This window comes from Artemia franciscana, chromosome 2 (genome assembly GCF_032884065.1).
Source record: "Artemia franciscana chromosome 2, ASM3288406v1, whole genome shotgun sequence".
In the NCBI taxonomy this organism is placed as follows: Eukaryota; Metazoa; Arthropoda; class Branchiopoda; order Anostraca; family Artemiidae; genus Artemia; species Artemia franciscana.
In genome coordinates this window covers 66,188,018-66,203,482 of record NC_088864.1, presented here as the reverse complement: position 1 = coordinate 66,203,482, position 15,465 = coordinate 66,188,018, and the positions used below count along the sequence as shown (strand labels likewise).

The 15,465-nt window shown below is 36.5% G+C and overlaps 1 protein-coding gene across 1 annotated transcript in view; it reads left to right on the top strand.

The window, feature by feature from the left end:
- Positions 1-15,264, top strand: part of LOC136043972 (phosphatidylserine synthase 2-like) — a 52,034-nt gene extending 36,770 nt beyond the window's left edge. The window contains exons 6-9 of the mRNA XM_065729054.1: positions 2,818-2,932; positions 9,818-9,963; positions 12,684-12,884; positions 14,711-15,264. Coding sequence (XP_065585126.1) covers positions 2,818-2,863 — 46 coding nt within the window. The 3' untranslated portion in view covers positions 2,864-2,932; positions 9,818-9,963; positions 12,684-12,884; positions 14,711-15,264. The remainder of the gene's footprint in view (positions 1-2,817; positions 2,933-9,817; positions 9,964-12,683; positions 12,885-14,710) is intronic.
- The last annotated feature ends 201 nt before the right edge of the window (positions 15,265-15,465 follow it).

The following is a 15,465-nucleotide window of genomic DNA, read 5'->3' as shown; positions in this document are numbered from 1 at the left end:
AAAATGACCGTAATATGAAAAAAATATTCGTAATATTAACCAACAATACAAATTTGGAAATAAGAAATGAACAGAAATCAATAAAAAAACTTTCCAAAAATTAAGTTCTCCAAAGATAAGTAAAGGGCCATATGAATAATTCAGTTTTCTTGTTCAAACAACCAGGAATTATTATCGATAAATAAATGTTCTGTGAATTATCAATGAATAAATCAAACCAAAAAAGAGTTAAGGTCTAGAATAGCAGCTGTTAGGAGAACTGTAGGAGAGCTGTTAAGAAGAACTGTAGAAGAATTATGTTAAGAAGAACTGTAGGAGAACTGAAGGAGCTGTAAGGAGAAAAGGAGACATGCTGGAAGAAAAAGAGAGGTACTCTTAGATCGCTAATTATGTATTCATTTTATGGTTTTGTTTGTGTTTTTGACAATTTTTCCCCAGCTCTCCCCTCCCCTTATGGTCTCATGGCCCTATTCTATCTAAAAAAAAAGGTAATATAATAAGTGATGAAAACTGATTCAGAAACAGATAAAAATGGGCAATAAACATGCAAAAAACAAGGAAATATAGTAATATGGTTAATTGATGCCTCCATATATATTATAAAGTAAGAATTACATCATTTTTTGTTAAGTTTGTATATAGTCTAGCGCTATATCAGACGACTGGAAGTGGGCTGGAGATAAATTATAAAAACGCGAACAAAACTCTAAAAATAAACATAAAATTAGGAATATAAAAATGTCTTTCTTTTTGCTCTAACATGTCTCCTTCTTGAGAGGCGCTATTTTAGACATTTTCCATGCAACGAACAAGAATTAAAATAAACAATCAAGCATAAAGATAGTACATATACCGATATAGGTGAACAACTAAATCACAGGGAAAAAAATGAATAATAGAGTCAAACTGAATCAGACACAGACTACTAAAAACAAAAGTAGCGCCACTGCTTCCCTCTGAATCTTTTAAAGGCTATTACGTCATTTCCGCTTTGCTGGAAGCCAAAGATATTTTAATATTTTTTTTTCAGTTTCAACATTGAAAGAAATCAAAATATGCTGTTAAATAAAATTTCGATTATTGAATAGATGGGACTTGCACTAATTGATATCATTAGATATTGAAATAGATTATTTCCATTAGCTTTTTCCAGCCATCTTTTATTTTTATATTCATTTTCTTTTTTCGCTTATGTTCTGAAAAAGTCAAACCCTTTTTGAAACACATATAATTTTCAGTAAAACCCAAATGGTCTGCAATGGTCTTTATAAGGTTTAGAAGAGAAACCTTCTGCTGTTTGTTTAAATTTCTGCCCTTTTTAAATTTAACTCTTAAAGTATTTATTTAGAGTATTTAAATACCTTTAAAGTACTTTCTGTTAAAATATGAATTCTAATTATTACTCGTCTTAGTATGTATTTACTCATTTGTATCAGTATCTGTTTTCTTTATATTATTTGGAGCATTGCACTTGGAGCATATACATTAAGTATTCTACTTGCAGAGAGAAAATCTTGACCTTTCTGACGCCTGAAGTCTATAATAACTGTAAAAAAAAACAGCAAAAAAACAAACAAACTAGAAGAGGCTCGATATGAGGCGCGTGTCAGATTTTCATTTAATTTTAAGAAATCTAGTGACTTATATGACCATCTGGATATCCCTGTTTGGAGACCAGAACAACAATGCGGCAACCAGTGAAACACAACTTCCCGGTCGTCTGGTAGAGGAATACTTCAGGAGGTTACTATTTATTTGTTTCGTTGAAAACTCTAGTCAGGCTTTTGCCCAAAAGTTTGAATTGCACCAGAACATACTATCATCTTTCCAATGTCTGTTACGAACCAACCTAGAAAAAAGTGAAATTTAAACGCTTCTAGAATTACCAAGCTACAGAATCTGTGTGTGGCCTTGAACCGTAAGGGGTGTATGATGATCATTTTGTTGCGATAAACTGAAAAAAAAAACCCAAGGATGCCATTGACACTTAGCAGCGTTTAAATGCTAACCTCTTGCCCGTGGTAAATGCTTTACTTATGTATCTTAGCAGCAATCCCTGTCACTATTTGTTCGGACGGTTAAAATCGTACGCACTGAAGAAAGGTTAAATTTTCTTGCAATGGAATGCATACACGAACGAATCAGAGTCGCTCCAGATGAAGAGCTCGATGAAATTTCTAAAAAGTAACGAAGACTCAAAATTTCTATTTAAAAAAGAACGTCTGGCAAAAAACTATTGTTGTTAATCTTCAATCCCTAAAAAACTTTTTGGTAATTTCAAACGAGCTATTTATTCTAATTAAACGGCCTTTGTGATTTAGGGGTCATTCTTAAAGAATTGGAACAAAATTCCTTAAAAACTACCCTTCCCCAATGTGTTGCAGATTTAAATTACATGCGAAATTCAAGTTCTTCAAAATGGCACACAGTCCTCATAATACATCCGTTGAGCAGAAGATATAGGTACACACTCATTAGGCCGAGGTAGTTTTACTCTACGACCCTCAAAATAGTTAATACCAGCATCTGCCCAGAAGTGTCAAGAAGCATCAAATGGTTTGCTTCCAACCACGCATTATACTTCTCGGCGAAGGCAGAAAATCACGAGATCTGTACCTGCGCTATGCAGACCTGTTTCTTCTTCTCTTCCAAGCAAACGAGGGCTTTTCAGTCGAGACTATTCAGCCAAAATAAAAATTAATTTATAATCTGGGAAGTGCCTGGATCAGATAAATAGACTTAGGAGCCTTGAAAACTTTTTGACTTAATATTAAATCGAACTTTTGAATTAATATTAAATCTTTTTTTCTTTTATAGAGGAAAGCTGAAGAGAATATTTGCTCAATTTGGACCATATAATTAGATTAAATTTGAAAGGAGACCATTATCTAGTTTAGGCCGATGGGTTGCTACATTGACCATTGTTTTTGTGGTAAGTCAGGCCCCCTTTGAAATAGAAGTAAGTTGAATTTGATGAGTGTGCCAGTCCGGTGAGCAAATATGCTAATAACAAGTCTCTAGCTATATAGTAGTGAAGTATGTACGTATTGGAGGGATTCAGACGTTTGCCCTCTAGAGTCCTGGTATTTTCCCTTTTTTTGATTATTTATTATACTTTCTGCATAATTCATTTATTTTTTGCATTTTTGTTGTTGCACATTTTAAATTAAATTGAAAAATTCGTGGTTCAAATTTGTAAAAATAAATCTAAATACTTTCGAATTAAATCAGAATTTAATCTTAGTTCTCTAGTCGCTAAATTGTTCTTACATTAACGTTTTCAGATATTTGCTTTAATATTTAAAAAGACCAAATGGAAATCAAAAAATTGTACCATCGCCTTCTACCCTTCATCCAACAAAATGATAAACGCATGATTGTTTATTCAAGATATATGTTACACACTATAAGAATAATGCTAGCAATGTGCATGTTAATCATTTAAAAGGAAAAGGGATATTTTTATAGCAGTTAATCATTTCTAATCTCACATTTTGATAAATTTGTACTATTTGTTGTTCTCAATTGGCATTGGTCATGATATGGAACGTTTCTGAAACGGATGCTGGATCATTCTATCAATATTAACAGTCAAACTACAACATTTTTCGCAATGTTCGTTTTTCCTCTCATTTTTCTTTCCTATGATTTTCCTCTATCCTTCCATCCTATCCATTTAAAGGAGAGTCTCTTCACTATTTTACTCAGGTTCCGATTCCATATTACCATATTTAGTGCTATTAAAAATACGCAACCGATATTACGGCCGTTAAAATAGCAACTTACGCCATCTGTACTGTATCCAGGGTGATTGGGACTGAGTTTGATTCTTTGCCGTTAATGGGATAAAGCTTCTGCATTACTTTGAGGTTATTTTCATATTGATTTCGACACTCTAACGATAGATTTTTAGCTAAGGAGAATTTAAGAGACCTCCAATTCCTAGTATACGTCTTTTACTATGGATGTTTTTACCAGCGCCATCTTTTTTCTCATATTGGCTAGCTCGCCATCTACATCGCCAATTTCATCTTTGTGGCTCTTCATATAGCACCGGTCTATAGTTACCAAGTACCTGCTTTCCAAAAGTCCGCAGATTAAGTACACTGAGTTGTTGTTTATCTTCTACATTTGAAGAAACCTTTCATTAAGTCGTTTATCTCTTATATTCGGAAAAACCTGTGCAGAAGAGAGCGATAACGAACACGAAGGGCCGTATTGGTACCGGCTGGATATCCATCCTTAAACTGCTGGGGATAGGCGATTCAGGAATCTGCACTTCCCACAGGTCCGAAATCCCCCCTCCCAAGTTTTAAAAACCCCGTGACGAGTTGACATCTGTCGGCTTCTTGATAAGACCGTGAACCATGGCAAATAACTGCCCTAAATGCTAAAAGAACGTTACAAGAGCCCAGGGTGGAATAGAGTGCAGAGAGTGCTGCAGCTGGTTTCACTTTAATTGTGCCTCAGTAACGTACAACAAAGATACAATGGAAAAACTGAAGGGAAAGTGGCTCTGTCAGAAATGCAAATCTAAATCTGGCACCCCCAAAAGCACTCCAGTACAAAACAAATCCACTTTAACACCAGCCGATGGACGCTCGGTCACTCATCAACCAGGAACTCCGATCCCAGTATTCACAGGCTTGGATTCTTCTCAGTCAACTTCCACATCCCAACAATGTAAAACTGGCGACTGCTCGTACTGTCACAAAGTGGCAGAACGTTGCTCCTCGTTGCAGTGCTTTTTCTGCTCAGAATGGGAGCACGCTGGATGCAGATCATTGCACGCAGATCTATTCCTAGCGATTAAGCAGCTTGACAACAACTCACAATTGTTTAAGTACGAGTGTACAAGCTGCTCCAAAAGGAACGTATCAAAACTACTCCTGAGACTACGTGATTCCGTGGCAGACCAAGGTCCCACAATGGCACCAAGGCCAAATAGACAAGTAAGTCAAAGCAGGGCTCTGATCCAGGAGCCGGCCATCGATATGCTATTTCTTGCAGAGACAGAAAGGAAGCAACGCGATGAGAAACGTTTCAACTTTGTTGTTGCAGGGCTACCAGAAAATGATGGCTGTACGGACGCCGAAAAAGCAGTTAAGCTTTGTGAAGACCACGACCTTGGAGCTCGCTTGACTGACACCGAAATCCTGGAAACAGTTCGTATCGGTAAAGCTCCCCTTGGAGGAAAACCGAAACTACTGCTGGTCAAACTAAAACGCAACAGCCCAGATAGCCTTAAAAAGCGCCAACAAATAGTGAAGGGAGCTCCAGTACTCAGGACATCCAGCGATGATGAAATACGAAAAAACATATACATTAACCTGATTTGACACGCATGCAGATTCAGAAACGAGTGGAATTCAGGAGAAACAAAGACAAAAGAGCAGTACAGTCTTCTGGTGGGAGCCATTGCTCCCAAACCGCGTAATGCGAATGTGAGACAATAGCCGAACAGCCAAAAGAGATAAACTTACTAATTTTTAACGCACACAGTATGGTTGGAAAGTTCGGCGAGCTTCAAGCATTCCTCTACGAAAACTCTCGATACGATGTAATCTGCATTTCTGAAACTTGGTTACATGAAAAAATACTATCGACTAGATTTGGAATACCAGAATATGAAGTTTTTAGGAAGGATAACGCGGCAAAACCACAGGGAAGTTGAGTTGCGATACTTTCAAGGGAAAACTTACACATATACGAGCATAGTAGTTTCTCTAATAAGACAATAGACGCCATAACTTGTGTTATACCAACTTCTAACGATGGTTCTCGCCTGGCAATTGTAGCCATGTACCAGTCAACAGCAACTTATAAGAAGCCGAGAGAGGGACTGACAGCAGATCGTGAATTTTCTGCCTACCTGGAGAAGATCTGTAACAAATTTAAATCCGTAGTGATATGCGGAGACCTAAACATACCTGAAATGGATTGGAAAAATCATTTCTTCAGGATGAGAAGCCAGAACTCAAAAGATCAACTAGTACACTATCTTGACCTCACTAGCGAGTTGAACCTAGCGCAGAGTGTCCTCGAGCCTACGCGTCAAACCAACACTTTGGAAGTTGTATTCAACACGCCCATGGTAGACCTGCTCGTTACAAAAACAGTCGTTAACCCCGTTACAAGCGACCACGAACATGCTGTCCACTGCCAAGTCCGTGCTGAACAACTCAAAATTCGTACACAGGATGATAGACCCACTTTTAAATTAAACTTCCATAAAACAGACATAACAAAACTCAAAATGATACTAGAGCATACCGATTGGGACAACCTTGTGTATAACCTACCAATCACCGAAGCCTGGGAAGTTTTCTATGGCACACTTCACCGAGCCGTCACTCAAACCACACCATTCAGGAACAACAAACACATTGGCAAAAGGATATTCCTTCCCAAGCACATAAGAAAGCTCATCAGGGACCGGAAGAAGTCATACAGGGATTACAAAGCCTCTGGAAGCATAAGTAGACTCGCCAAGCTTCAAAAACTCAGCTCAAAATGTAGAAAAGCTATCAGAAACTACAACAAAGTTTGCGAACGAGAAGAATTCCAGAAAATAAGAACAAAAAGCGATTTCTACAACCTGTGCAAACGCAAGCTAGGTGAGCAGCAGAAACTACCGACTCTAATAGATCGAAGTGATGTGGTCCATAGCACTAGCCTAGATAAGGCGAATGCTCTTGTAAAACTCTTCACCAGCACGTTCACTATTGACGATGGCTATTTACCTCAACTCCAAGACTCACACCCAGGAAGCGAGCTCCACAGCATTGGCTTCACACCAGGAAGTGTTCTAAGAGCAATGAAAGGCATGAAAGCGTCTAAAGCACTCAATCCTGATGGCATCCCGTCCTTCATCCTGAAAGAAGTGAGAGACGAGCTATGTGAACCTCTGGCAATACTTTTCCAAATCTCATTCGAGCAATGCAATTTTCCTACTTCCTGGAAGCTATCCCATGTAACACCTATTTTCAAAGGAAAAGGGAAACGGAGTGACCCGGAGAATTATCGCCCGATCAGCCTTACTTCACCTTTCCTGAAAATCATGGAAAGGGTCATAGTAGAAAAGCTAAACTCGCACCTCGAATTGAACAACCTCATCTCAGATCATCAGCATGGCTTCCGTAAAAATCGTTCTACTGTTTCCCAACTAGTAGTGATACACGACTACATCCAGTCTACCCTTGACCGTGGGATTCCAATAGATATTATCCTAATCGATCTACTTAAGGCCTTCGACCGAATATCCTTGCGAAAACTCATCCACTGCCTTGAAGTCTATGGAATCCAGGGACAGCTAAAAAATTGGCTCTCAGCGTACCTGAATGATAGGAAAATAGCAGTCAAGGTTGCAGATACACTATCCACATGGACAGATGCAACCAGTGGCGTCCCACAAGGTAGTGTTCTCGGCCCAGTCTTGTTCGTCATGTACATAGACATTTGCATAAATGCCATTTCCCAAACCGACTTCGGCCTGTTTGCAGACGATACGAAGCTCCTGGGAGAAGCTAGTGCATCATCACAAATCGAAAGCGACTTGGATGCCCTGACAGAGAAGCTCGAAGAATGGCAACTTTCACCAAATTTAGCAAAATGCTCTGTCGTCCATTTTGGCCGCCAAAATCCGATGTACTCATGCAAAATGAAAGGTATCGACCTGACAAAATCTACCTGTTAAAAGGACCTAGGTGTAATTCTGAGCTTGGACCTCAAACCAGAAAAGCATATCGGCCTGGTTGTGCGTAAAGCGTCGAATACTCTCTGGCTACTCAGTCAATCCCTACGATACCTTGATAATCACTCAAATATATCAGCATACACAAGCTACGTCAGGCCACAGCTTGAATACGCCACTGTCATCTGGTCGCCATATCTCAAAAAGGATATTGACAGAATAGAACGGGTCCAGAAACGCTTTGTAAAAGGACTTCAAGGATTCAGAAACCTTCCGTATGACGAAGCTCTAAGAAGGCTCACTCTCCATAAACTTGAGACAAGAAGAACGATCTTAGACTTAAAAACCCTCTTCAAGATAGTTCATGAGAATTTTGGGAACGTAAAAGACAAGCTTGTTCAAAAAATTCCCCAAAGCAACACAAGATCGCACAGTCTGCAATTGGAGCCCGTGAAGATGAAGATTGCAAGATCTAATTCTTACCATCATTCGTTCATACCCCGGGTCATCAGGATCTGGAACTAACTACCATTCCCAGTAGAAAAGATGAAATCACTGGAAGCCTTCTCCAATAGCCTAAACATAAACATACCATATCTCAAGACTTTTAACGTAGGACGACTTTAAATGGAAATCGTGCCGCAGTCGATCCGCTCTTCGCCCTGCCATAACATTTTTCTTTTAAAAAGGTGTCAGTTGTATAGAAATTTTGTATTGAGAGGCGTGAGGAATAAAGTTATTTAACTTATGATTCGGAAAAAATGCCTTCAAATTAGGAATTTTGGTTGAAATGGATATATTTATTTATTTGATAAAAACTAATCTCTAAGTTCACCTGTCTTACTGTAATTCCTGTTGTTCAAAGCGAGAAATCCTTTTTCTAAAAGTCTCTACGTGAATAAATGTGTATTGTATTCAAAAAAAGAAAGTGATTGTTTACCACAAATAGGATAGTTTGGCTTTAATAATATTATTTAATTGGATCGATAGATGTAGGTGGTAATGATTATGGTTAATATAATTAGATAATAAAAAAAAGGATAAAGATCCTCCAGAGCCATTGCTGGCGCATAGGGCGTCGAATCGATGTTTCAGTTGCTGGGTGTTTTTACAGGAACAAGTAGCAAGCTTGTCGCCCAACCTTGCTGCGGCGGGGATCGAACCCTGGGCCCCGTATTGCCAAGCAGAGCACCAATCCACTATGCTACAACAGATTATTTAATTAGATAATAATTATATATTAATAATATATATAATATATTATTATTATATATAATAAGATTATAATTAGATAATAGGTATGATATTGTTTCTAATCCCAATTAAATTATGTTGTGTGTTTTTCTGTCGATAGGTAGAAGCTGATGAGATGGTGCATGAGATGGTGGTCATCAAACTGTTTCATTGATGCATTATCGTTTGGTTTGTTCTTCAGGAAATAGTACGGGTCTTTGTAAAACGCCATTTCGGCAAAAAATGCCATATTCATACCCACTGCCATATTCATAATTCACTATTCCTACCATATTCATAGTCACTACCCTCCAAGCGCGAGTCAACTGTGCAAGAACAATTACGTGTCATTTAATAATTAAGGTTGTAAATTACATATATGTACATAGAGTATCAGCGAATCTTTGACTCGCTTATATTTTGTATCGGAGTTGAAAAATTCGTTTCTCCTAACAGCAAGACAGCTTTTTTGATAGTTAAATCCTTCTGTTTTATGCACCGGTAGCGATATACTCTTTAAAGAATACGGGAATTCAAAGGAATCTTTTTTCCAAATACTTTCCTCGGGAGACTTAAGAGAATTTTATCTCGATCGAATCTTTCTGCAATGTTTCCACTTCTACTGATGTTTTGGGATTCATACCAAATTTCATACCCATCTACCGACAGAAAAGATGCCCAAACTATTTTCGGTACAAAATCTGTAGATTGCTCTCAGGTCATCTGCCAGTTTTCTACCGAAAATCCCCGAGGTTTTACAGATTATTTGTGAAAGTGAAAGCACTGTATTTATAATGACGTCACTCGACTGAAAAATTTTATTGTCTTGTATCAAAATTCAGCTAAACATACGATTAGGATGGGTTGAATTAGTAATTTTTCTCTTTTTAGTTCTTATTAACAGAATTGAACACTTTCTATCTGAAGTTTGTTCTCTGGGTCCCACCTGATCATTGGCTCAACTTAGTCAGATTGTTTGCCATGCTGTTTTGGGGTGCTGTTGCATTACGAGAAGTTTTTCAATATCTTGACGATCCGTAAGTTTAATTCTTTCGTATGAAAAACTAATTTTTGCTCGCTCGTTTTTTAAGAGACAAATATTTTTTAAGCTCTTCAAGTAGAAGTGACTTTCTCTCACTGTTGTTTTGTCTGTGTTATATCATAGTTGCCTCATATCTATTGCCCAGTTTCCAAAATCTTGAAATCACGTTACAAGCTCTATATTAAAATATATTTATAACATATCATAATTTATATAACAATTTTTAAGCTTATCTAGGCAGTAATGACTCACTGTTATATGCCCTTTGTTTAGTCTGCTATGTGATAGTTGTCACAGGTTTATGGCCGAGTTTCCATAAACTTAAATTTGTGCAGTAGGCTTTTTCAGCTTCTAGTTATCTTGCTGTATGGGTCACCCCAGTTTGACTAGTATGTTTGACAGAACTATTGTTTGTTTGACATTGATGTTTGCCATTAGTGTTTGAAAATGTAATGAAATAGTAATAACTTAACCTTTAAATTTAACCTTTAATTAAACCTTTCAAACCGTTAAACATTATTAATAAAATCTTGCCTCCGATCCAAGAATTAAAGACATCAGCAGAATCTGGGAAAGCCTTAAGGTATGGTCCCCCGATACTGTTCTGTGGAGCTCTGGTCCCCAGAGAAGCTGGCTGAAAAAAAAATGCTAAAGTTCAAAGCTTGCTCAAATTATTAGTTTTATTTTAAAAGGTCATTAACTTGTAATAGGGAAGTGGTTCCTCAAGAAAGGTTTTTTACAACCAAATTACTACAACCTTGTAAGTAATGGGGAAGGGGTTCCTCAAGAAAGGTTTGTTACTACCTTTGCTACAACCAAATTATTACAACCTTGCAAGTAATGGGGAAGTGGTTCCTCAAGAAAGGTTTGTACAAAAATGTTCGAAAATTGATCCAGGAATATTGTACTGAAATATAGTTACTGTTTGAGGCTAGGAGAATTATTGACTAATACATTTATTTTTGAATACTTTCTTTTGAGATGGTGTTATCACGCATTTCATAATGTTCGCATATAATAACAAGATTCAAGAATGATCGAAAAAGTGGCTGCTTATGAATATTTAATGCTAAATATTGAAATTGTTTATGTTAAATATTTAGTTATTTTATTAGATATTCCAGTTGCTCATATTCAAAGATTATTTCAATAGATATTGATATTAAATAATTATCGATAACAGATATAAATAATAAATATTTTACATGAGGATATTTCAATAGATATTGATATAAAATAATAATCGATAATAGATATAAATAATTAATATTTTACATGAGGTTAGTTTAATTAAGCTCCCTTGTTACTTCTTTGGAATTGAGGTGACATATCCTTATTTGTTCTGAAATGCCTACTTGTCATCTCTGATTTTAACTGTATCAGCACCACTCTTATCCTTTTAGAGTCCTGTGGACTAAAAGAATTAAATTTATAACTAAATTTTGGTGGCTAAAATTAATCTCTTTTAGGAAATCTAAAGTGCCTTCTTCTTTAGATATGGCGGATACATAGCTTGTAGTTTAGTATCTGAGAATAATTAAGAAGGTTTAACTTGGATGTAATGAGAAAGTTTTCCAAGAAATTTGTTAACCTTAAACAAATAAGGATAAACCATAAGAGCTGCTTAAAAATATCCAACCCTAATAATCTTCTGACATATCTCTTACTCTAGAATCACGTAATTTTTGCTACATAAAAAAAATGGTGCACTTCCTACAATAAAGTATTAAGAAAAAAAAACATTTGAAATTTAAAAAAAATTATTTTAATTGAAATTTGAAAAATTTTAAGAAATTTGAAAAATTCGTCGAACTCGGACCAAAAGAGAAATAATTCCAAGTGCTTTATTTTCCTGAAGCAGTATCCCCTGTGTTTTGTCTCACATAAAAAAGATGTTGTTTTAATGCTACTACTACTAGCAACTCGCTGCATCACCAAGCTGCTTGTGGCTGACACAGCTGTGCTTGCTTCTCCTCCATCCAAATCCGAAGCTTTCCTCTTTATCCCCTCCCAATAAGTTCCAATATCCTTTAGGTCCTCTTTTACGACCGCTTTCTATCCTATTCTGGAACGACCTCCTTTTCATTTGGCCCTCGATGGATGGCTCAAAAAGACGATCTTTGACAATCAGTTACCCTTTATTACATAACGTGACATAGCCATCTTTACCTTTTTTTACAGCCCTTGAAATTGGGACCACCCACATTTTTCATACAGCTTGTCGGTTCACATATGAGGAGTAAGACAGGCACACAAAACCATCCGTTGACAGTTTCTCTGGAAAATGTCTAGCAAGTCCTCCTCTGTCTTCCGAAATACCCATGTTTCCGAACGATATTTGTCCACTGACATCGCTGTGGCTTCTAACGTTCTAATCTTGATCTGCAGACTTATCTTTCTATTCTTCCGATTTTTTCTTAACTCAATCTCGTTAATGCTTAATTAGTTCTCAAAACTTCTGTTATTTACTTTCTGAATATAGATTTTGTAATATTTATTGTAATCTTTATAATAAATGCTTTTGATTTTATATTTTCATACTCGACTTTATAAAGGATGAAGTGATGTATTGCTAGAGTGTCATTTGGCCTGCATCAGGAGAACCAATGTTTTGTATAATACCAAACAGCCTTCTCGGTTGGAAATGGCTGGATGCTTTAATTTCTCTCTACCATTTATAATTACTTATTCATATACATTTTTTGTATTTTTCAGCGACTGTACAAGTATTGGTCGTCAGTCCTGGACTCTTCTGACTATTGTCTTTACAGAGTTTTTAATTGTTGCACGCTTCGATAGAGAAACTATATCGAAACCACTACCTCGGGTCATTGCCCTTTTCTGGGTTTTAGGGCTTATAGGGCTTTTGTTCTACACAATCTGGGCGTTCGTCTTGAATAGAAAAGCTACACCTAAGTAAGTGATTTTGTTCATTTTCTCTCTCTCTCTCTCTCTCTCTCTCTCTCTCTCTCTCTCTCTCTCTCTCTCTCTCTCTCTCTCTCTCTCTCTCTCTCTCTCTCTCTCTCTCTCTCTCTCTCTCTTTCTCTCTCTTTTTCTCTCTCCCTCCCTCCCTCCTCTCTTTCTCTCTCTGAAAAGTAAAAACATCCTCAAATTGAGCAAAGAGAGTTTTTATGCGTAAAAAAATAAAATAAGACCTTTGGAAGTAATACGTGAAGAAACAAGGTGTGAATAAGTATCTGGAGTAGTTGTGACAAAAAATATTAGTTTTAGGCCACGACTTTAAAAAAATCGTGCTTCCAAAATGATTTCATTTATTTTCTATCTTGACATTTTTTATAGCCCTAGAAACTCCTTTTATAGCACAAAACTCCTTGCCTTATTGTCTTCAGGATTCTAAATCTTTCCTTTTTTTTACTGACACAGAAGAGTAGCTACTACGTTCGCTACTGCTACTGTAACACCTTCTTCGTTTTGCTTCAGAATTATTTACTTCTGTTGTAATAATTAAAAGACCTCAAGTTACACAGCGTACATCTTTTACTACTACTGCCAGTAATAAATCACTGCAGTACCATGCCACCTGAGGCCAACACAGCCACGCACGCTCTTCCATCCCCATCTATTCAAAGCCTCCATCTTTTCTCCCTCCAAGGAAGTTCCTATTTCCCTTACACCTTTCCTTATGTCATCCTGTCCCTCATTCGGGAACGACCTGCTTATTTTTGGCCCTAGACGGTATTTTATTTTCTGCCTTTTGTATGGCTAGGGCATTTGAGGGTAAGACCAACAGCAGTAGTTTGATATCAAAAGCTGCGTTGGCCAATGGTTTATGAAACTGAGAAACCAGCAAATAACATGTTTTGGAAAACCTAAATTTCTTTGGAACTTTCTAGGGAATAAAATTGGAAGCTTGAAAACGATTCATGATGTACAAGTCCTAATATCATACAAAATTAAGGTATATGTTCCCTTTGTAACAAGTTATTTTAAGATAATCATATATCTGTTACTTGCACAAAAAGGAGAAAATATTTACATAACTGGATTCATTTGTCTATTCAGGTTTAAGCATTCACCGAGCCAGAATTATATTTTCGCTTGGACTTTTTATTGGGGAAGATAACAAACTTGCTTTAAAAATGAGAAATTGTCGTCTTTTTATCGATTTTTAGCCACTTTTCAAAGTCTTTTCAATCTAAAAAATTATGTACGCTAAATTTTAATAATATAATTTGTCGAATGAGTTGATTGTGAAGTATAGAATAATATCAAGATTGTCTTTTTTTGTTGATTTATAAAAGCCGTAAGAGAGCAGAAAAATACCGTACTAAAAATTGTTCAAGGAACACAGACCTTAATGACGGTTATTTAGTTACATTATAATGGACAAATTAGTAATTTAGATATTTTTGCGAGGTAAACTATACAGAAACTTAAAATGAGGGAAAAGTAGAAGGATTGTCCATCAGTTTGTAACTCTGAGAAACTATGTTCTGTAAAGATGAAGTAATGGGATTTAACAGGATTGATCAATGAATATAGGCGTATTTACTAACTATATATAAACCTCTGTTTCACAAATGACTATCGTCTTTTGAATTACCTTTTGCTATTCTGTTCAAATGGTGTTTTTATAGTTCGTATTACAAAAACTTTATCCTCGTGCATGTGCGTTTATTTGTACCAAGCAGTTTATAAATCCTTTTGGAGTCAGTTTATATAATTGGCTTTGCTATTTTTTTGGAATTGTCTTTTAAAAAGAATGTTTTCGTCATTTTTAGGGAAACTGAGCTAGAAGTTGAAGAGCGGAGATATAGATGGCTTCAAGAAAGCAAGGGCCTTAAAGACTTTTCAGAATTCTCTTTATCACGCTTTGCCAATGGACTGCATAATGATTTTAGAGAAGCTGTTAGAAAATTGAAGGATTAAACATCAAAAATTTGATCTCCATGTATTTAATAAATGCTTAATCGCTGCTCGCATCCTGATGTTCCTTTTTTAAGGTTAAACCTGAATTTGAGATTTTTGGATTAAAAAATGAATTAAAACTCACATGGATAAATAATCTGCATCAATTGAAAAACCTTTCTTTAGACTAATTTCGTCTGATATCGATGGTGAATGAGTGGACAACAGTACAAGAAAGTAGCTCCAGTGTTAGTTTTTGTGAGCTGAGTATGCTGATCTCGGGAGTGATCCAGCACCACACCCCGGGAGGGAGGTAGTGTTGACACGTCTGCACTATGTGACGCCAATTACTCAGTCGATGAGTTTTTATTTTGTTGATTTTGTGAGGCGGTTTGTTTTTATCTCGAATAAAGCTGTTGATATATTATTAGCCCAGTGGCTGCCAAGAAATGGTCTAAGAAAGTTATTTATTTTAAAGAATGTTGTGAATTTCTTGTATAATTTATTTCTGTATTCCTCCACATGTTTCTTATGCTACCACTTCCTTGGGTAGGTGGTTACAAAGAGTGCGTTACTTTTGTAAATTTCTCACTCAAAGTCACCGATAGCTTTGTAGCACCCTCAAAAG